The sequence below is a fragment of the Eucyclogobius newberryi genome, unplaced genomic scaffold (genome assembly GCF_026437365.1).
Source record: "Eucyclogobius newberryi isolate DKJ021-1_F unplaced genomic scaffold, fEucNew1.0.hap1 SCAF_15, whole genome shotgun sequence".
Lineage (NCBI taxonomy): Eukaryota > Metazoa > Chordata > Actinopteri > Gobiiformes > Gobiidae > Eucyclogobius > Eucyclogobius newberryi.
This window is the reverse complement of record NW_027315779.1, coordinates 19,095,266-19,118,894: the sequence shown is the minus strand read 5'-3', so window position 1 is coordinate 19,118,894 and position 23,629 is coordinate 19,095,266. Positions and strand designations below refer to the sequence as shown.

At 39.6% G+C, this 23,629-nt stretch overlaps 2 protein-coding genes across 4 annotated transcripts in view; both read left to right on the top strand.

The window, feature by feature from the left end:
* Positions 1–18,523, top strand: part of gabrb4 (gamma-aminobutyric acid type A receptor subunit beta4) — a 61,253-nt gene extending 42,730 nt beyond the window's left edge. Inside the window, exons 6-11 of one of the 3 annotated variants that reach the window (XM_072446543.1) lie at positions 1,064–1,201; positions 2,104–2,256; positions 2,923–3,179; positions 3,701–3,790; positions 4,031–4,294; positions 18,213–18,523. In XM_072446543.1, coding sequence (XP_072302644.1) covers positions 1,064–1,201; positions 2,104–2,256; positions 2,923–3,179; positions 3,701–3,790; positions 4,031–4,294; positions 18,213–18,371 — 1,061 coding nt within the window. In that variant the 3' untranslated portion in view covers positions 18,372–18,523. Of the gene's footprint in view, positions 1–1,063; positions 1,202–2,103; positions 2,257–2,922; positions 3,180–3,700; positions 3,791–4,030; positions 9,466–18,212 lie in introns of those variants that run through there. The other 2 variants (XM_072446544.1, XM_072446545.1) reach the window with 2 other exon arrangements.
* An 89-nt stretch (positions 18,524–18,612) lies between these two features.
* On the top strand, positions 18,613–22,469 carry LOC140360995 (V-set and immunoglobulin domain-containing protein 1-like). Its single transcript, XM_072446546.1, has 7 exons — positions 18,613–18,710; positions 18,781–18,941; positions 19,325–19,532; positions 21,625–21,780; positions 21,867–21,983; positions 22,079–22,223; positions 22,303–22,469. The coding sequence occupies exons 1-7, from the start codon at positions 18,659–18,661 to the stop codon at positions 22,403–22,405; spliced, it is 942 nt and encodes a 313-aa protein (XP_072302647.1). The 5' UTR covers positions 18,613–18,658; the 3' UTR covers positions 22,406–22,469.
* The last annotated feature ends 1,160 nt before the right edge of the window (positions 22,470–23,629 follow it).

Here is a 23,629-nt window from a genome sequence, read left to right as displayed (position 1 = left end):
TAACAATTATTTTTGACTGCCCTATATTCTTATATTCTTTAAGCTTTCTTTCCTTTAAATTGAATAGACCTTTTTAGACATACTTATGTTTAAGTGCATATGATAGATTACACATTTCACTTATTATGAATTATATTATATGTCAGATTTTACTAGTTGACCCTAGTTAGAACATTTTGGTGAAGTTTACAATGTTACTTCCTCTAACAAGGGCCAAAATCCTCATAAATTATGCAATGGGCCCTTTCACAAAACTGATTGTTCCAGTTGCCTTAAAAATGCACAGTTCCACTTCCTGCTCCATTCATTTCTTATGGTGAATCGCTAAACTAAATCAATAATTAATTACCACAAACGGGGGAGCGATTTACAAATGGATAATCAGAGACAGCATGTTAAGACCTTTATGTCCCATGTAAATACTTCAGCTGGGGACATCTATATGTTTCTAAAAGCAGTGGTTTTGTCTCTAAGATAATAATATAAATGTAAGTAGTGTAATGTTAAAGTAACAAACTGAACTAACCTGTACAAAACACTAGATTTTGCATTCTATGTACTTTTATCAAGTTTGTCTGTTTTATACCTTTTAAGTTAATGTATGTTAATGTAAGCTTTTAGCACGTAGGTTTCCTCTGGTGATATATTTACATTGTAAGTAAAAGTCTTAACATGCTGCCAGTGATTATCCATCTGTAACACACTCTCGGCTGTCAAAGCTTTTTGATTTTGATTTATTTGAGCAAGACTCTGCTAATTCCCACAGAGAATGAATGGAGCGAGAAGTGAAGCTCCGCACTTTTATGGAAACCGGAACTAGTCGAGCGCTGGCTATCGTGAAAATTTAAATCCTGATTAACACCTTTTGTTTTGTTTTGAGTTAATTATTCATTTTCAAACAGTCTGTACCAATACTCACACTAGATACTACACACTTGAAACGTGTGTAGGTGCACAAGGGCACGCTGAGAAACTGCACTTGAAGTTCTTATAAAGTCTCTAATTGTGGTCCTAGAATTCTATATTTAACAAAATTGCCAATCTTTTTTATATGTGCAAACAGATGGATACACCACAGACGACATTGTTTTCTTCTGGCAAGGAGGGAATAAAGCTGTGACTGGAGTGGACAAGTTAGAGTTACCTCAGTTCTCTATTGTGGACATTCGCTTGGTTTCCAGGGAGGTCCGCTTCATCACAGGTGATAATACTGCATCACTCTTTCTGAATATTTCACACATTTATTACTGGACCATCAAATATGATAATCTCAGACAAACATTGAATTATGTTCGTTAGAAGATACAAATGTATTAATTCTTAATAATATTCACCATCACACGCTCTGTCAGTGTTCCCGAGTGAACTGAGCGCTGCCCACAGCCTCGGCATCGATTCATTCAAAGATTTACAGGTTACTGGAGATGATGAGGTCATTTATCACTGTGTTACCAACTGTAAACAGCTCTTTAAATTCAGATCATACAGCTGATTTGACCAATTTTATTCTTATTCTTTTATCCTTAAAGTCAAGAAAGCCATGTAGAATTAACTACTCAATTTGTATAAGTTTTACAGCGGTAAACATTACAGTGTTTTGTCATCAGAATTATAATATTGTAGTTGTTTTAATTAGGGAATAATCAAAAGGGCACTTATTGTAATGTGTGTGCTTAGGCAGCTCATATTTTCCATACAAACTGTATCAGGGAGTGCACTGTTCAATTATGCACCTAACTGCTCTTTTGCTAATCTTTGGAGGACAGCAAAAGTGCTAAAGAAAAAGCCAACAGCTCTGTGACAATTCTCAGAGGGATACGGGAGCTGCCTGCTGAGATAGGGGCTTGCAGAAAAATCTGCCGTGTTTGCGACTTTCTACCATGTTTAATTGGAATCGAACTTGTCCCTGGAAAGGAATCCATCGCTTTGGGGAAATTAAGTGCTCCATCTGAACAAATGGAGAAATGACTACCCCATGCCTTGTCAGAGTGCAGACTTTGGCATTCTTTAAGTCGTGCCAACGTTCCCCCTTCAGCCACTTTTTTCAGCCAGATGTGTCGTCACAGCTCCTCTCACAAACTCCGCCCCTCCTCTTCTCCACAGGTTCATATCCAAGACTTTCACTGAGTTTTCGGATTAAGAGAAACATCGGCTACTTCATCTTGCAGACGTACATGCCCTCCATCCTGATCACCATCCTCTCCTGGGTCTCCTTCTGGATCAACTATGATGCCTCTGCAGCTCGGGTGGCACTGGGTAAGTCACAGGGGCTTGCACCCTTTTGTCAAATCGAGATTAATAAAGAAAGTTATTGTTATAGCAATAGACCTCTTATGAATGACAATATTTCAACAATTAAAACAGTAAGTATTGGCCCAATCATGCACAGACCATGACTTCAGGTTCAAACAAATGACTAAAATCTAAATAGAACTGACCTGGGGCAGCAGAGGCAAGTGTTGAGAACGCAGCAACTGCTCTGCAAAGAACGAATGATTTTTAGTTAACACACTTCCAAAGTTTTAAGTCATTTTTTTAATTCACATTAATCAGCTTCATATTTGTACAGTTTCTGCATAATCAGCTAGTGAAACAGATTATTGTACCAACAAAAATAAGCAGCTTCTGCAGGTTTATGCAGCATGTTAAAAATGTTAAAAGTTATTCATACAAAATTCCCTGCTGCAATTACATGTCACACAGTCCTTGGGAATCAGTGTAAATAAATGACCTACAACAGACTGTCAATAATGTCAGAAGTTCAGAGGACTGTGGATGTAGCGATTCGCTCAGAAACAGGCCATTGTCTGTAATTGGATCCTGCACTGTACCGTGGATTTTTTTCCAGACATGACCTTATTGTTTTTCTCCCTGACCTTGTCGCTGGTGCTAACCTCTGCGTCTCTGTGTCACTATACCCAGGTGTGACTACGGTGCTTACCATGACAACTATTAACACCCACCTTAGGGAGACTCTCCCGAAGATCCCATACGTGAAAGCCATCGACGTCTACCTCATGGGCTGTTTTGTCTTTGTGTTCCTGGCCCTGCTTGAATATGCCTTTGTAAATTACGTGTTTTTTGGCCGGGGTCCCGCCCAGCAGAAGAAACTCAGTGAGAGGCTGAACAAATCCAACAACGAGCGCACAAGATATGAGGAGAAGCGTCTGAGGGAGCAGGTTTGCATTGCTGCATCAAAGTTCAAGTTCAAAATAATAGACAGTGTAAAGCATATAGGACCACCAGCCACAGTCCCACTCATGTGATCCTGTATCAACCATCACACACATTGCACCACAACACTAGATAACTCTCCAACTCCATCCATTGCTTTGCCCTCAAGCACCAGACACTGACTTTTTACTGAGCAGAGTCTTTTCATTGAGGTAGCGGTACATCTGGCGACTGGTGTTAACATTTTCATTTCTTATTTAGGTTGTCTCTGTTTATGCTGTAGGCTTCAGTCAGTCTGTCACCTCATGTTTCCAGTATATTTGAGATTGGACAGAGCCTCGATTTAAAAAGGCAATTTCCGAAATGGTCAGACTGAATGAAGTCGTTGTTTTTCATATGTGAAACACTAAATGCTATGCCTATTCAAAGTTGTTCTTGTTGACTGTCTTATGCACTGTGAAATGATAGAATATGTGCTTTTATAGGCGTTTAATGTTCTTTTAATTTTTTTCTTTCACATTGCAAGGACTCCATTTCCGCGCCGTATCAAACCAACACCTTCAGATCATATACACAGCGGAGAAATCTGTATCTCGAGGAACAAAGAAAAGTTGGGGTACATGTATTTAGAAATAATATCAGCAGTAAGCTAGCCCTGACAATAGAATCAGCTATTTGTATCATTAATATTTGCCTGCTTGAACTCTGTTGTAACTTTTTATGTGGCATGCATCCCATACCATCCTTGCACTGTGCTGTAATTTAAATATTTGGGGTAATGTAGTATCATAATGTAGAGAGGGGCTTTTCCTACATCGTCCCACCCTATGAATGCTGATGTCCTTTCTCTGTGCAGGTGGATGCCTATGGAAACATCCTCCTCACCACACTAGAGATGAACAACGAGGTGATGCCGTCAGACGTGGGGAGCAGTGTCAGTGACTCTCGTAACTCGGTCATGTCCTTCGACAGTTCTGGGGTGCAGTTTAGGAAACCCATGCCGCCTCGGGACGGCTTCAGCCACCACTCGCTGGACCGCACTGCCATGCGGAGCAGGGCTAACTGTCGGCTACGGCGGCGCTCCTCCAAGCTCAAGTTGAAAATCCCCAACCTGTCAGATGTGAGCACCATTGACAAATGGTCCCGGGTCATTTTCCCCATCACCTTTGGATTTTTCAACCTAATCTACTGGTTGTACTATGTGAATTGATGTGCATCCCACTAGGAATCATGGGCCATATTTTGAGAGCACATTAAATTGGCTTTGATACAGTTCCAAAATATGTATACACATATATACAAGTTGAACATATGTATATGCATATTTATATATATTATATTTATATATACACATGTGAAATCAGAAGGACCATTCTGCTGTACAAAGTATTAATAGGATGACTTGAATGTTTAAAAATAATTGTGAAAGAAGAATTTCAAGGCTTTGAGTTGCTTTTTTCTCCTGAAACAAACACTAGACCTCACTACATTGGGGTTTTTGGAACTGAAGACTGCATGATATTTTTGCTAAAAAAAAAGAAAAATGTAAAGCTCCTGACAGAGAAAACGATGTCTCAGAATCGCATTGACTTTTTATTGATACTTATTGTAATCCAAAATCCTCTACTGCAGCTCTAAATCAGTGGTGGCTCGTCTGTTCAGGCATCAGCTGAGTGAGATCCCCTTCACCGCAGTCACATGCCCCGTTACCTGCGGATCTCATGCACGGAAACACTCTGCTTCGACTATGTACAGCAATCTTGTTTGGATTTCGTGTTGTTTTTGAAGTGATATTGTTCTTTATGGGACATCAGCTCTGGCCTTGTGGTCTCCATTTGAGGGCTTTATGGATTCAACTGTGCCCAGAGTTGATGCAAACTTGTAATCCTTTTCTTCTTCTCATCTTCTTTTGACAACATGTTCTTGGGGGATTCATTATGGTTAAAACAAAATGCTGAATATTGTAGATATATGATTTTGTCTTTAAGAATACTGTGATTTCCGAGAGTGTCAGAACGTGTTCTAGCGCTAGGGCATTATTAGCTTAAAAAAAAGATTCAACAGTATGCATTAATCATTTTGAAAATAGCATTATGTACATTTTATCATTTAAAAGTACTTGTATTGTTTTTTTCCTCCTACGGTTGATTTCAATTGTTTTTAGGTGCACTGATGTCTTTCTGTGCAAAGACAGGAAAACGGGGTTGGGGAGGGCAGTGCTTTTGTGATCAAAATGAGTGTGTTTTTTAGACACAACATATCAGCCCACAGTTGGACAAGAGGACAAAAGGTAATTTTGTTGTTGTTAATGGGGTTTTGTTTTTTTACATTTGTCTATATGTTTGTACTAGCAAGACACTTGTATGTATTTCTTTTACTAGAATTGGAATGCCCAGTGAGAAGGATAGTTCAAATTAGTCCCATCGAACAACCGCTCTGGACCTATTAAAAATCAGTGCAACCAGGAGGAATTCCATGTGGAGAAAAACGTACTATAAATAGCCATGAAACAACCGAAAAGGCCTATAATCCATATGCACTGTTGTTTATTTTCTACAACACACACAGGGCTCAGGTTCATTAGTAGACAAACTGATTTACCAGAGAATATAGCTTACGTTTCTTGATACAATTTGAGTAGTTTTTAGGTTAGGCTAACTTCTTTAATTTATGTGTTCACCAAAGTCAAAGACTAATGGAAAAGCCTTACATGCTTTTCTGAAGCAACATCACCTTAACCATTGTCATCGTCACTTGATATAGATACCACGTACGTTCACCACGCATTATTGGACCTCATAGGGAAAACATGATTGGGTTGTCCCTGGGGAAATACACATTGAAAATCCAAAACAGGGAAGATGGAAACGGAGCAGTAATGAGTTGAAGATTGACAAACTATCAATTTCGCATAAGAAATATTGTACAGGCATAAAAATATTCAAGACGCGTGAAGCAAAAACTGGATCATTGGAAGAATTCTTTATGTAGCTGCACATGAAACCAAATATATTTTCATGATTGGTATTATAAGAAAATAGAGGTTACAGAGGCAAGGAGGTGGAGGCGTTGTAGCATGCTTCAACTTTGAGGTAAACTTTAGACAAAGGAGAGAGTGTAATTTGCAGAAAAACACAACAGTATTGGACAGTAAATGACACTGAAGAGTGTGCGGTGAGAAAAAACTAAATACTGTGTTGCAATGTTATAATGGACAGTAATGTGTGGAAATGGGTTAATATAATTGCACTAAAACCAGAATAAAGTAATATATGTATCATTAACATTAGAATATATTATACATTACCATATAGAGTATTTTGAAACTATAAAGTTGTACCTGTAGTTTGTCATTCTTTCAGTTAGATTAATTCTCTATTCCTGTGAAGCCAACTCTACAGTTGGTTATGCAATGGCCTTGATTGCGTTTTTTGCAGTATATATTTTTGTTTGGATGACAGTATTTGTAGCGCCTGAATCAGGACACTTTTTGAATTTAGCATTTTTTTGAGGTGAGATGAGGCGGAGATAAGTACCAATGTGCTTTTCACATTTCTGTATTTCACTAGTTTAAATCATTTGTAGTAAGAAGAAATGAGGGTGTGATGCAGTTTGCCTCATCCCTTCACCCCACAGTGCACAGCAACAGCTTGTCAAACTGTTCAAAGGCAGTATGATTGATCTTTACCTGACGAGAGGCCAGGCGATGTCTTTTGTTCTTGTACAAGCAGAACACATTTAGCTGAAATAGTGGAGCAGCTTTGATTTGAAGGGAGATTGATTATCTATTGTTCCAAAAGATGGTGTTTTGCAATGTATGTTTTTTTAAATTCAGGTTGGTTGATTCACCAAAATAAGAACACAATGCCTTTTGAGGAATGTTTTTCCACATTAGATGCATATATTGAATTGCCATTCATAACTGACACTACTTTGACACACTTTTGCAGCCCTTGCATGTTCACAATGAATACATCCACCTCTCATGTCACGCAATAACACATATTATGAGCTCTCTACAGAATCAGCACATTCATCCCAATGGCTGTGAGGATATTATGTTTTATGCTTTACTTTATGATATTTGCTTGAACAAGAGAAAATATAATTAATTTGAGGAGTAGAGAAAAAAAAGAGTTGAACTGATTTCAATGTGAATTTTCTTGCCTCTGGTGTATATGTGTAATTACATGTGAATTGTACTGTAAATATGATATCTTTCACTTAATAGTTCTTAATGCATGAACAAAAACATGGCAGTTCGTAATACCAGCTAGCCTCACTGCTAATGGCATGGACAGCTTCTCTAGCATTGGCATACTTCTGCAAACGAAACCTAAAAAATGAAACACAAGAAATACACATTGTGAACAAAATAATGAAGGAATCATCTCATCAAGGCCTCACAGTGCTTCGGAGTGTTTGCCTGCTCCCCTGTCAATACACTGAGGGGAGGGAGCCTGGCTGCTCCACTACAGCCCTGCCTTGGTTCACTTTCAGCAGTTGGAGTGATGTCATTCTGAGTGAAATGTCTAACTTGATTTCACATCAAGTGGACAGTGGACTTTTCCACCTATGAGTTACGGCACATTAAATAACACGTTTACCTCAGCTGTCATGCTACATGATGAAATTAAGGGCATATCTCTGAGCAGGCAAGAGGAGCAGGATAGCCTTAAAAGGGGAGAGAGTAGTCTTTTCCTGTTCCTCAAAGAAGAAAACAAATGTCATGCGTGTCCTTGAACTCTTATAAGCAGTGTTACTGGGCAACCATGTGCTCAAGTGCCGCTGCTCCTGGCCAACCTTAAATGTCTGTGTGCAGGCTGCTTCGGGAAGTCAATATTTTAGTGGGCTATTGATTAAGAATCTGTCTCTGTTGACGTAAAACACTGACCTCACAGTAACGTATGGGACAAAAAATGTTGATATCAGCATTCAAATGATTCAATTTTTGCATCACGAGACCAACATGATTTGATCATAAGAAGCTGTTTAAAGGTTTTATTCTCACATTTACTTTTTCTAAATTGGATCCAGTTTTTGTTGTCAGCAGCACTTTGTAACAAGTTTAATCGTTTATTTTAGGGCATGTCATTCAGGATCACACCACTCTAAAGATTATGCATAGCTGGCTGAATGTGTGAACACAACTGTACTGGAGTGTAATAAATCAGTGGTGACACACTGACCAGACGTGAAAACGCCATCACTGTGGGGCTTTTGTTGGTAAATTCATTATTTTGTGAACCTTGTAGGTTTTGTTTTGCATGACCTAAATTTGAAAATGTTTATTTTCATATTGTTTAACTCATACCATGTGTCATCTCCATAGCCAGGAAAAAACACAGATCCAGTGTTTACATGCTAAAAATGCACTTGTTTAACAGCCAGCTCTATAAATCTTATGAAACAAACTGTTGATAAAAAACTGGAGGACAAAAATATGTACATGTAAAGATGTATTCACTGTAAATCACATAATTGGGATTAGGTGCACTGAGTGCATACTGTAGTTCTATCAGGTTCTGCATAAGCATCAGCATCAATCGCCCTCACTACAAAGGATGTAGAGGATGCTCGGCAGTTGCATCTGAACGTAAGCCATGTGATTGCACACTGAGTGTTCCTCGATTTTCTTTTCAATATGCTGCTGCATCTGGTTCTGCTCTTTGTCAATTACTATAGGATGATTGTTGAAGAAGCTGTGCTGATTCCCAGTAACACATGAACTAGACTCAGACCAGGGGGACTGTCCTCTAACCAGTAGGTCAAAACGACTTCTATTACAATAAAAAGGGTGTGCTAAAACACACCAAGAAAATTGGCCGTTTCTTTTGAAATATGGATTAGGGAATCTATTTTTCTTCATTTCTGTGTTCATTTCTGATTTCTTGTATCTATTGCATTTGTTATGGATTGTTCTTCTTACTGTAGTTGTTGTTTTATCATGAGAAGGAAATGTAATTCATCTGATATACTGGCACTGGAAGAAAACTGCATTTGGTTTTGTACTGTAATTGTTTTGTTCACATTGGGCGCTAATTTAATTCAGTTGATTAATAAGGTGTTTGATTTCACTTGGAGGATCCGTACTCATGGAATCAACATTTGTGTGGTATGAAGTTGTATTTTTTTTGTCAGTGCAAATTAATGTTATAGTGTCAATCAGCTTTTTTAGGTGTTTGAACAAAATGTGTTTTTTACAAATACAAAGTGTTCAAGTATGTGGTATAAAAAGGGTTCATTTAAACAGACTTTTTACAAATAAAGGCTTATACAGTGAAGAAAGCACGCAAGTCTTTTAACTGCCCTTTCAGAACTAATGTTTTCGAGTTTGCAGTCTCTATATTTTTGTCCCCAAAAGGTAAATCATCACATACAGTGTTACAAATGAAATTGTACTAATCAGGTATCTACATTGTTGCAGATGCAGCTCTCGCTTAAGTTGGTATCAGACAGTTCAAAAAACAAAATCACAAGGTTGTTGAGGATAATACATCATACCCTCTTACCTGAATAAAGACGCAAAAGTGACTCGTACTGACATTTACACCATTCTTAAATTGAAAATGTGCAATCTATTCTGGCAAATACTGTATTAAGTAATGATCAGGTAGAACAATGGTACACTGTGTCCTGGCAGGGGCATTTTCCAAACTTTTACTGTGCTGTGTTCCTGCAAAAGCTCCACATGATTAATTAGTTTTGTCAAAAGAACAGATGCAATTGCAACTGTTTGCCGAGCTGTTGTGTCCTTAGTCGAGGACATAGAACTAAATTTGGAAGCACATTTGGATATTCTTTATAAGGTGCACCGTGCTCTTGAACTCCAGTGAATGTTTAGGTGCGAAAGTGAGAACAGACTAATGATGCAGTGTGACATCTGAAATATTATCTTCCCCTGTTCTCCCAAAGCACAAACCCGAGCACCAGGACGGGGCCGCTAAAGAGCACTATAACCTCTTCTCCCAATAGGAGGTTTGGGGCAGGATCAGGTGTCGTAGGCTAATCTCTATAGGTCAAGGTGTGGGTTCTATTTCCATTCTCTTATCTGCAGACATTTTAGACATTTAATAAAGAAAAGCTGTGTTTAATTTAGCCAATAGCACTACAACAACATTCAATTGGTCTCCTTTCCTTATGTTTCCAGCTGTACCATTTGCTAAAGCTGGTTTATTTTTATCAGAGTAGAACTTTTGCATTAATATCTTGACATGTTTTGACTGTTGACTTCCTGCAGTTTTCCTTCCTCTCCCACTAGGAAGAAGACACTGCCACAACCAGTGTCAGTCACACAGCAAGACACAGCAGCGTCATCCGGCACTTCAGTAGAAAAAAAGTATGGATGCTAAACTCAAAGTGAATGCAATAACCAACAGTGGCATAGATGTAATGTAACTAGCAGATGGTTCGTTCTCAAAGCACAAACCATAATGAAAGATGGTTTTGGTTCCACGTTCTGCCTTTCACCTATTTCACTCTGCCCTTCACTTAAGTGCAGGGGTGGAAAATACTCACGTAACTTTTAAATACTTGTAATTGAGTATAATTTTAGCCATGTAGTTGTAATAACTTAAATTTAAAATCACTAGTGGTAGTGAGTGCAGCCATTTCACCTCTGTCTCTGCTCCTCTCTAAACCTGCAAACACACAAAAATCACTGCATTGCTTGCTCTGATTGGCCATGGATCATAGAATATGCAGATTGTCATTTAAAACAACGACCGATCTAAAATTATACTGAAAAATCTAAATCAAATCAAATTATGCTAAACTAACTAATAACTAGTATATATTTAATTGTGTACTTTTTACAGATTTGATCCCAGTACTTGTACTTGTACGTTACATTTTAGTCATGTAACTGTATTTTTACTCGAGTACAAATATTCAGTACTTTTTCCAACACTGCTGAAGTTTTCAAAATGCAAATTGAAGATTTAGCAGTAAATCTGAAACGTAAAGGCGGTATGGACGATTTTTCGGCAATTTGAGAACGCAGGCGGAAGTGCGCATGCGCACTCCCCCGTGTGGACTGATACAACACACACGTGCGTTTGTTTATTAACGCAACGGCGCGCATCGCATCGCTCGTCTCCCGTAGATTTCTGTCCACTTCTGCGTCAGCTCGAACTGTCTTTCTCCGTCTTCATTTTGCCCCGTACACTGAGGGAACTATATTATGATAGATCCATGCGCTTAGGCACGCGTAAACGTGGGGACGAACCGCACGCGGCTGCAGGTGAGCGATAGGTGCGTTTTATGATTGATTCGTGGCAGGACAAATGATTTATCCACGCCACGAGGAAATATGATAAAAAATCGTCCATTCCACCTTTAAGTGTACGTTAATCAGGGCCTAGTTCTTATGTTAGGATATTATTGACTTCCACAAATGATTGACTGTAATAAAAATTAACTATTACAAAATGCAAAATAATGCTTGCACCAACAAAGTGATGATGAGTTGGGCCTTCCTCTTGGCTCCCCTGTGTCCCGCACAGGGCGACACGGAACTCTTAACCGCCTGTAGGTGTGAACATGTTTGTCTCCATGTGTGTCAGCCCTATGATAGACTGGGCCCTTACACCAATGCATGCTGGGTACGGAAACGGCCAGGGTCAGCAGTCTGAAGGAAGGACATGACACCATATGGAAACATAAATGTCTCTTTACTCCAACCTGTCGTTTAAATGAATACATTGTGTTATTAATTGGGCACTGATGGCTTTGAATACTCATTAGTCCCTGGTTTTATTAATGATTTTTGAGGTGTGGTGTCCCCAGACACCGATACATCATTGTCATCTGAATCACCTCCCTGAGGCACCGCGGTAACGCTTCACATGCACATGCATACCAATGACGTATGTGAGGGCCGTATGCGCCGCACACTGGAACATCATGGAAGGCGTTGGGTGCAGGGAAAGGTTATATTTAATCTGAGCTAAATAAAGCCTTCAGAGCTCTTATTCAGTAGAAAAATATGAAGAGTTTGCGTTAAAACAATATTAGTGGCTCGCCATTTATTGTTCAAAAATACCTTGAACATTTTGCATTCTTACTGGGGTCACCCCTCCACAGACCTGAGCTGTAACTTGCCTGCTTGTCTCCATGTAGATAGATACATTTTATACTATAGAAAAAACAAAATGTCTCCATGGGCCCTCCACCAGAAAAGTTAAAAGTGCACCTTTAATGTCAAGTATAGATGTAACAATAACCAAATAATTGTGATATTGTTTCATCACAATATATCGAATCTCAAGCATAAGAACTACGTAGACCATAATTCTTTGGTCCATTTCAATTAAGCCAACATAAAAAAATAACTATTATTAAGTACTTTTATATAATTTAATTCTATAATATGACAGAAATGATTTAAACCAGAAAAATATAATTTCTAAAATTGTGTTAGCCTCTCTAAAATGTTGCAATAAATATTGTAGCATGAGATTTGTATAATTTCACATAATAATGTCTAGTGCATTTTCTGATACACACAATGCTTTTTCAGCTATATAAAATCTAAGTCAATTTACAGCATTATGTCACTTGCATAAAATCCCTTCTTTTCCTTTTTTGAGGCAAGGCTGTGTTATACTAAATAATACATATGGCAAGAAAAAGCAAGCATCAGTGTGGTTACAAGTGAACTGAGAGGTTTCTAAATCTGCAGCATGTATTGACTGTCTGTGTAGGACATGAACAGTGACAGAATATAAGATCACAATGTGATGATAAGATGAAAAGTATTACATTTGCTTATACAGCTACATATTCAAACATAATAGCATGAGTGTAGCACATTTATATAGCCAAATGTCATAAAACAATTTCCACAGGCAAACATTGACTCTTTTTCAGCTTAGTGCACCACCCCTGTTTAAACCAGAATGTATACATATCAACATGACAGATATAAGGTCAAAGGTTAAACATTGATTCTAAAGGAGAGTGATAAACAGTTTACAGGGGCACCTTCATATTTGATACAAACAATCAAGGTCAAGGAAAAGTTGTGCCTTCATGCTTTGAGACAATTGGTGTAAAAATCTGATAAATGTTGGTTCCCTATGACAAGCCCTCGATCCTGATTAAAATAAACAACAAATTAAATAAGATAATATGATAAGAATAATGCATGTATTGTAAAAAATATGAATATTGTTGAGGCTTTTTGGGTATACATGTTAGCTTTTCCTCTAAATCTCTTTCCGTCCCGGTCCTAGCTGCGCTGCGAGCTGTCTGCAGCAGCTCCTCATGGTTGGTGCTTTATCATGCTTACCCGCTGTGCAACAGTGTGTCCTGTAACGATCTCCTCTCCCTGTTCCTCCACAGACGACAGGCAGATTTAATACCCTGGTTCGTCTCTGCTAATTGATTTCTTTTAATTTACTCTGGCCCGCCTCGACCAGCCTCTTGGACAGTTGATTATGGCGCTAAGTGAGTTCACCTTGAGAAGAGCTGAGGTGTATAAATAATACGTCCACCAACATGCATTCAAGTGGGTGCAGAACCTACTCTAGCTTTGACTGCAAAGCCCTGGCACGGTTATGGCCTTGATTTGTACAGTTACCAGGCACTCCATTGAGGCTCGGTACAGATGAGGCTACATGAGGCAAAGTAGCTCCCTGAAACATACCTCCGTTTCCATGTGCTATTGTCAGCACTCCATAAAAACATCAAATATTGAACATGTGCATTAACGCAGGTCAAAACTGATGGCTGTTCCTTTAGGGGGGGAAAAGGAAAAACATAGAAGTTATTGGTTTATATATCAGAATGTTTTACTTTAGTGGTTATTGTTTGTGGAGGAAATTTTAGAAAATTATTATTATAAACTGTTAGAAAAATGGAAAATTTGAGCTGATATGATTTTAATTATTATTTTTTTGCTAATCAAGGAACCAGCACTAATAATGCATTGTCTACTATTACTTTAGATATTCTATTTTGTTTTCTAAACACAAATAAAAGGAATTTTGTATACTGAAGATCGATAATGAAATATATGCATTAAAGAAAAATAAAAAAGATAAATGCTATTTTGCCAAACATATGAAACCTCTTGATGGACATCATCTGCCATAGTCCATTTCTGTGCCCGAGTGTACAGCTTTACTGGATATTCTAAGAGCGTCTGTTTAAGGGAGCCAAGAGTAAAAAAAGAGAAGTAGGAGTGGGAATATAATGTGCAATAAAATATTAAGACACATCTCTTTTATGCATTGTGACCATCGCTGAGCCACTAAAGCCAGCCCCAGGGGTTTGATTTAGAAACATGGCGGGTTATGGCGCATGCAGTGGTGCAAGGGCCAGAGGTGAGATACAAGTTACACCAGTGTGTGGCTTGGCTTTACATATTGCATGAGGAGTCAATGCAGAGGCCTGTGCATCTCAGAGGGGAGCTGGTAGAGACAAACACTGATTCACGATAATATTCTTCTTACAATCTTACTTTGCAAAAACAAAATTGGCAAAAGAAAACAAGCACTCAGATGTAGCCAAAGAGTCTATTGTCTGTATATATCACCAAAGAACGAAAACAACGCTTCACACGCAAGAATGATAGATGAGAGTGTTTTTTCATTAAAGAAGGTTTACTAGTGGTGAGACCAACTCTAAAAAAGAGTGTTGTAGGTGGATGCTGACACTTTGCCCCTGCTCGTCTTTTCTCAGTCATTAGAATTGGATTCATTTGAGTGCTCATGTACCTTTACTGATGAGATTATGGCATAACTGGACCATGTGGAGCATAGGCAGTCCAGCTACTCAAGAATGGCTCCTCAACATCATTGTCAGAATATAAGCGTCTCTCTGTACAATTTTAAGAGAGCCGAGAATAATTCCAGTCGAGTTTGGCCAAGGAAGGTCCACAGCAACCCAGCAACAGGACCTGTGTGCTCCTTGAGAACGAGTACCGCCAGAAACATACAAAATGGCCTCCAGCAGGGTGACAATGTCTGACCAGAAACAGACCAGGCTGCACTTAAGACGGTCCAGGAGCTCAGAAAAGTGTCTGGCCCAAATCTGGGAGGAGAAACCGTCATCCCGCGTCGCACTAGGTGAATTCTTCTACCTTGTAACGCAGGGCTACGCACAATTACCATTTTGTGTTGCTGTATTGAAATTTCCTACCAACTTGTTGTTTTCACATTTCCAGCCAATTGTCAGGACTAAGAATCAATCTCACAATGCTGAAGCTGCACAGAGCCTGGCATTTGTATTGCAGATTAGACCGCTCGATCCCCGGGCGACACAATTTTGACGTGTTTTCAAAGTGTTCTTTTAATTGTTGGAGCAGAAGCCTCAATTTCTCACACTGTGGTACATATACAGCTGGTGGTACGTGAGCTCCTTCTGGTGGTACACGGTGATCTCTGAAATTCTAGTTTTTGATTCAGTTTGAGTCAATTTAATTTTTATGCCCTCCTTTGGGCTACTCATTTTATACTTTATTCAGCCCTAATTTAGTCCTGGAATTTTATAGAGCAGGTACAGATTTTGTTTCGTTTTTAGTACTTGGAAACTCGGAAGGCCAAATATTTCTTAGTTGATACTTGGGGTGAATTTTTTGAGAACCAGTGGCCTTCCCCACAGCAGAACTTCATAAATAAATCTGAATATTTGTTTCAATTGCGTTGTGTTTTATGAATAGGAGTCAAAAGAAGGTAAACTCTCTGGGCTAAATTCTTTATGAGCTTCCTGTAAACCATCAGTACACTTCTATTCCGACGCCTCATAGGGTTGAGATGTTTTGTCCTGACATGGATTCAGGCTGGATGTAGGTCAGTAAATTAAGTGTCTGGGGGCCCTTGGTGCGCCTGTAGAAAGGCCACTGCTCCATTCTGACAACAGGATCGGCTCAGTGCTCATAGCAAATCAAAGAAGCATGTCAGACATCAAGTTGACAGGCACCGTTCTCTGCGTTTCAGCGTGAACCCAATAACTCCTCTGCACCTCCTGTTCTCTCAGGTCACCACTGCATGCCCCACTTTCACACAGCTTAAAGTGAAGAAATGTCAGATTTTTTTTTGAATCCCTGAAATTATGGGTGATCTGTTCCTTTTGCCTCTCTGAAAAAGAAATGAAAAGACCAGGGAAGAATATTGCAGATTTTAATTGGCTTGAAAACACGATGAGAACCTTGAAAATACTATGCAATCATTTCCATTCAAAATGTACCTGTAGCTTGCATGTTTCCAATGACGTTAAACACACACTCACTAGTCTCCCACAAGACTTCCAGTCACCATCCAAGAGCCAGCCCTGCCACCTGCTGGTCATCATGTGAACTGCGGCCTGACTTCACGTCTTCTCATCAGTCGTGCTCGTCTCAAAACAATTACTCAAATGTGCTAATATATATATATATATATATAAATATATATATATATATATATATATATATATATATATATATATATATATATATATATATATATATATATATATATTTATATATATTCCCTCGTCATTGTGAAGAGCCATTTTACCTCCGTCTGCACGTCCAAAACACTAAATATAAAAGCAGATAGTGTGAATCAGAGCTCCCCACAGGCGCAGAAAGGAAAATACCGATGGAGTGGGCGGATGAATACGAGAATGTAGCAGCAGAGAGACGGCTGTGGGCTGTTAGTCTCCGTCCACCACCCACTGACAGGATAGCCTGTGTCTGTCTGACTCACCATTAGCTGTGAAATATTAAGGAAAAAGCTCTAATCTAAATAGAAAGGGGAAATGACTAAATAATCGGAAATAATATAAGAAATGAGGCTTGAATGAAGTTTTTCAAATACAGCTTGTTGATACACATGGTCCCCACCCATCGCTGGGGCTATTTATAATGTAAAAAACAACAACTTTGCTCTACAAGTACTTGGTCGATTACTCGTTTTCATATTGAAGGCGCCCTGCATAACGTTTGCTTTCGACTTACATACAGTACACATGCAGCACGGAACAACAATAAACTAGATCACAGCCTAAGTTCACGCTTGAAGAGGCAGAAATAAAAGAAATCAAGTAAAACTCAAACACATTGCAACACCACTGCACTGAGACATAAAAGAGAATTCTTTGTTGTTATGGTTTAAAGATGAGATAAAGGAAGCCCTAGCTCACTGAGTTAAACTTATCCATCTCCATGGAGACGTGCAGATGGCAACATCAGGCCAAGTTACAGGTCACATCTGTGAAGACACGACAAACATTCCATGGAGACAAGCCGGTGGCAGACCCTCCAGAAGACATGTTACATAGTGAACCTTTAATGTAACAAGGAACTTACAATAGCTAGTCACAAACTGATAATAATGAAAATACTGTCAACAGTCCACAACTACAGCATCTGAAATCCAACCAATCACAGCAGACTAGAAGGCGGCACTTGATGAGTTTAAATTTCTTATCAGAAAATAACGACTGAGTAAGTGCTCTTAAGGTGTGGCACACAAAGCCCACACATTCTACACTTCTTCATTGTGGCCAAAGTACAAAGTTACCTCCCAAATTAAGTTAGATTATGTGTGTCCACTTTAATGATTTGTGTCAATAATATTTTAACTATTTGCACACAACTGATCTTGCTGTATAAATGTTCTTACACACATTTAATTTTGCATGCCCTTATCATAGCAGTCTTTTACTTTTACTCATTAGTCATTTTACTATTATTATTATTATTATTATTATTACTATTATTTACGCTTTTATAAAGACTTTCACATGGCCATCCAGAGTCCTTCTATTGGTTTTCATATAGTATTAATTTTGCCTCCACACCCACAGTAACAGATGCTCGTTTGTGAGTGAGATGGTCTGAGACTTCCTGACCGGTCACAAACTGACCGTCCTCGTGCTTAATGACTCCCGACTGACTCCTACATGGCCCCTTCACTCCCCTGGATTATCCACAGCCGTCTTCACCCATTCAGTCGCCCCTAATCAAAATGTTCCATAGCTAATCACCAATGTCAGCCTCTGGTATTTGTACACAATTAATCATGTGTTATTCACTGTCTCTTCAGCAGCACTGTAGCCGGCGCGGTGTGAACACAAGCAGCAAAGGTGAAACTACCTTTATTAAGTATGCAGAGCCTGGGAATCAACTCCCCAATGATAAGCGGCATGTTGCTTTGGCTTACACTTCCTTGAGGCGAGTGATAAAGGCCATGTGGAGATTAAATTAGGATACATTAATTCCCCACACTAGACGCCCTGACCCAGAATGACTTACAAGACAAGGAGAAAAGAGGGTGCAACTGCCAAAGTGAATGAATGCAGCGGCAGTGTCACCTCACCACATACTGAATATGATCCGGCCACACTAATGTATTTTCAAAATCACCTCAACACACCCACTACTGCAAACATAGGAATACAAATACTGTGTTATCAAAGTAACCTTTACCTGATACTGAAGCCTTTTCTTCAGAGGCATTGGGGAAAAGAGGTGGAACTTTAGGAGAACACGCTGATGTCTGGATCAGGCAACATGTTGTACTTCTCTGTGTTTTTCAGCCTCATAGGTAAGCTCTGAAAAAACAATTAAAGAAATGAATACATGGACATGACATTGCATTGCATTTTGATTTCCAGGTTGTGTGGAATTGATAACTGTAACGACTCCACGGAAGTTTGTGAACGTTACGATAGGGGAACAAGTCCTGCTCCAGTGCATTTTTGAGACGGGTCAGCAGACTGACGCTCTGACCATTCAGTGGGACGTGGTCTCCAAGAACTCCATGACTCCACAGCAGGTATAGGAAGCCATAATCTATGATGGGCAGTTTGCAAATGAGCTATTTACTGCCAGTTTCGTTCATTATTATTATGTTGGATGGTTAGTAATAATAAGCATAAAAAATGTGATGATGATTTTTGTTGTTCTTTGTTTACATTTGTTTTTAACTTGAATTTTACAATATGTCCAAATTTAACCGTTTAAAATAGCTGGGGCGCCACAGCCTGAGTAAGAGTGAGTCATAGGTTTTGTTGTCCCAAGGTGGGTCTTACTGTTACACTGTGAATAATAGTCATAATAGAGTAACAGGCGGTGTGGTACAAGTACTGTAAAGGTTTTTGCCAAAAACTGAAGCTTTAAAAACAAAACTGTTTTGTTTGCCTTGTCTTGATGACTTAGATGTATTATTACCAGTCTGGAAAAGATGTGGTCACAAAACCTTTTGAAGGAAGACTTCAACCTCCTCTGTCTCCGGCCACGTCTCGCAATGCCTCGATCATTCTCAGCAACATGCATCCTGCCGACGCCGGGGTGTACACGTGTGAGGTGCACAACTTCCCCGACGTAAATGGTCAGTCTCAGGCCAGCATCGTGGTCAATGTGCTGGGTGAGTACAACAACAGTTCTCATCAGGGTGAACTGGGGTAGAACACATGCTTATTTTGTGCCTGACCTGGGGCTGGCGGTCAAGAAGAGGTTGACAGATCGCCTTTCTGTTTTCACGTCGGAACTCATAGCGATACGGTTGGCATTGGAATGGGCGGAATCTGCTTTGCAGTGTTGCGGCATTGTGGTGGCCTCTGACAGCCTTTCTGCATTGCAAAGCATTAAATCTGGGAAATCAGATTGCAGACAGGATGTGTTGAATGGCATCTTCTGTCTGATGCTCTCCCTGTCCAGGAAGGATGTGAGGGTTTCCTTCATTTGGGTCCCTGCGCATGTGGGGGTGGATGGTAACGAAATGGCTGATACACTGGCTAAACGTTCCCTTAGGCGGCCATCAATTGATGTGGCGGTTGAGTTAAGCAAATCTGAAATCAAGCCCGTTATCAAGAGTCATGTGGTCGGCCTTTGGCAGGAATTTTGGAGCCACTGTGTTACTGGACGGCATCTCTATCACATACAGGGTAGTGTGGGTCCTTGCGGGTCTATGGGCAGGAACGCGTGGGAGGAAAGGGCCTTCGCCCGCATGAGGATTGGCCATGCTGGACTCAATTGGTCACTGAGTAGGATAGGCAAACATCCGACCGGTCTGTGTGGTCACTGTCGGGTGCCAGAGACTGTCGAGCATGTGCTGATTTGCTGTGAGGCTTATGATAGGGAAAGGGCCGGGTTGGCCTTGTGGTTTCGGAATAATGGGCGGGAGTTCAATCTGCGGAACGTTCTGGCGATCCAGTCACAGGGTTTGTGTCAGGCTGTGGTTGCTTACTTATGTAGCACAGGGCTGGGTAAACGTTTATAGAGGTGGGGGGTGTTGGAGACTGAGCCGAGGATGAGGAGCAAGAGGATGTTCTAACGCGCTTTGACTTCATGGGCCTAGAAACGCCAAAGTGATGGAAGAAGGACTTATAAAGGATAAAACGACTAAGACCTCCCATGACCTCATGGGCTTTGTACCTCCAAAGCAATGGAATAAGATTTTTTAAGGACTACAACAAAGTCTGAGGGGAGGAAGAACTTCTATAGGATACAATGTTGTTGTTGTTGTTGTTGTTGTTGTTGTTGTTGTTGTTGTTGTTGTTGTTGTTTTATGGCGGTTGGCATCCAATTGTTGCATTACCGCCAGATTTTATTCCTCAGACTTTTCGTAGTCCAAAGGCATCTCATGACCTCTTGGGCTTTGTCAAAGCACTGGAAGTCAAAGCACTGGAAGAACAACTTTTAGGACTACGACAAAGTCTGGGGAATAAAGTCTGGCGGTAATGCGACACTCGGCTGTCAACTGCCATAAAACAATAACAACAGCAACAACAGTCCAAGGAATAAAGTCTGGCGGTAATGCAACACTCGGATGCCAACCGCCATAAAACAACAACAACAACAACATTCAGACAGGACGTGTGTCAGAGAGAATGGGAAATCCTCAGTGTGTCTCTACAGGCACACAGTGACAGAGAGGGCTGAAGGGAATATCACTCCCAATCTCTGATAAATTGATGCGTGGATTTAGATGGTTTCAGAATGATGAGATTATTTGGACTGTTGCCATAGCAATTAACAATTCAAAGTCAAATATTTATAAAAAAGTCCTCAAAATGTTGCATATAACAGGAGGCTGATATCCATGAATGTTGTCCTTATTGGATGTACTTGGAACATTTCAATACTGTGACATAAACAAATGCTTATGTGATGTCCCTGAATAGTGTGACGAGGCTTCTGTTTGAATCCTCTCATTCAGAGTTACCACGACAACATCAGCATCCTCAGCAGTTCCCATGGTAACAGCAGCAGCCTTCATGTAGTCAGTGTTTAAATTAGAGTAGGACTATTACCTGGTACTGCAAACTGAATGTAAACTAGCACGTGCCATCTATGCTCATATGCACATGTGGACACTTCTAATGTGCACATCTTGATCACACTTTGTGATTGATGTGCCTCACATTGTCATTGCAGTCCAAATGAATCACCCACAGGCCTACAATGAGGTGCCCATAACTAAACTATAATAAAGTGAGTTTGCGCTTCTTCTGCAGAGAAGCCTTCGCCGCCCTACTGCTCAGTTCATGGAGACGTGGAGTCAGGCCACTTGGTCACTCTGACCTGCCACAGCGAGTCTGGTAGTCCGTCCCCTACCTACACATGGATCAGGCTGGACCAGACCAAGACCAGGCGGCCGGTGTTGGGCAGATGTCAGTAATAAAAGCTCTATTGCTAGCATTGTAATGTAAAGTAATGGCTTGATTTTGATTTTATGGATTTTTTTTGGGATGCTCAGCTACAGATACAGGGATTCTCCAGATTACCAACATCTCTCAGTTTGAATTTGGAGAATACCAATGCACTGCCACCAATGCTGCTGGCTTTTCAACTTGCACTATAGAGTTAAGCCCTGGTAATTATACAATATATTATATATTACGTATTTATTTATTCTTGGATGATATTAAAACCTCCTCTTATGTAATTACCTTGAACGTGTGTCTGCAGATGAGGGGAGTGGAGTAGTTGCTGGAGCAGTGATTGGCGCACTACTGGGTGTCCTATTGATAGTGCTGATTGTGTGGTTTATTGCTCACAATGTGAAAAAGCGCAAATACAAAACCGTTAAAGTGTCTGAGGCCAACGAGATGAAGTGAGTTGTTTTTTTGTTTCTTTTGTACAGCAACGTCTTCAATCATAACCGGTATGCATCTCCCACTTATTTCCACCAGGGAGAGCCCTTTACAGGCCCGGAGTGCTCCTGGAACTGTTGAGACTGAAATCACTACAAGCCACCACCACGATGAGGAGGAGGAGGACGAGCCTCGGGACTGAAGAAGATAGACTAATGCTTTACATTTTCTACATGTCATTTTTGCTTCAAATAATCTTTACAATGCACAGGCTTCATTGTTTCATTGTCATAAACTCTTCCCGATCCTCATTAGAAGCAGAATTACGCCAGTGATTCACATATGACTCACATTGTTAATGTTGTTTAGTTTATAGCGCTATACTTTACTATTATTATTTCTAAGTTTAATTGAGACCACATATGCTTTCTTATGATTAAGGAAGACACTGTATGTGACAAGCATGGTAAATGAAAGACAAATAGTATATATATAATAATTATTATTATTTTATACATATATATATATATATATATATATATATATATATATATATATATATATATATATATATATATATAATATATGTATAAAATAATAATAATTATAATTATATATTTTATACATTTTCCTCACCCACATTCAAAAAATAAAATCACAAAAGATATAATCATGTTAAGTGGATGTTTTTGCAGAAAAAACAAAAACAACTTGATGATTATCTATCCGGCATTTTGAATTTTATTACTTTGGTTAACCATTACATTATATAGTAAAGACACTGTACGGCTTCAGGTGCAATCCTAATTTTCCACTGAACGAACATCACGTCAAGTTATTGTAGTAGGGAATAGTTATACTAAACTTAATTTTGTGACAAATGTCACTTTTTAATTTTGTGTAGAGGTTCAGTATTCAGCAGTTTAGGGCTATCGACCTCTGTGGTTAAGATGGTACCCTCCCATGTTACACCCAAGTTGACAGTAAACATGACCTAAACGTTTCAATGAGCTGATATCACTTCCAACCAAAGTATATTGTTCCTGTGCTGAACAAATATATGACATTTTTGTACCTCATTGTATTGCCTTATTGGTATCTAACCAGGGCCAAAGGGTGGAAGTGAGGTGGGATTATATGACCAATTTTACAATCTCTCAGCAGGGAACATGGACTCTGTTCATTTAAAGCTGTTAATCTGTAATAACACACTAGGCTGCAGCATAAAAAGGTTGTGGAAATCAAGAAAATATATTATGTTACACCTTCATTCCCCAAACACTTTTGTGTCATAAGACTAATTTTACCTTTTACCCGAGATGTGGGAAATATACCCCCTACGGCTGTTTAACCAGTGTGATCACTCCTGAAGACAGGAAAGGCCCTCGGCTTCACACTGGTTTAAATTGGGCTGCTAAGGAAAGGA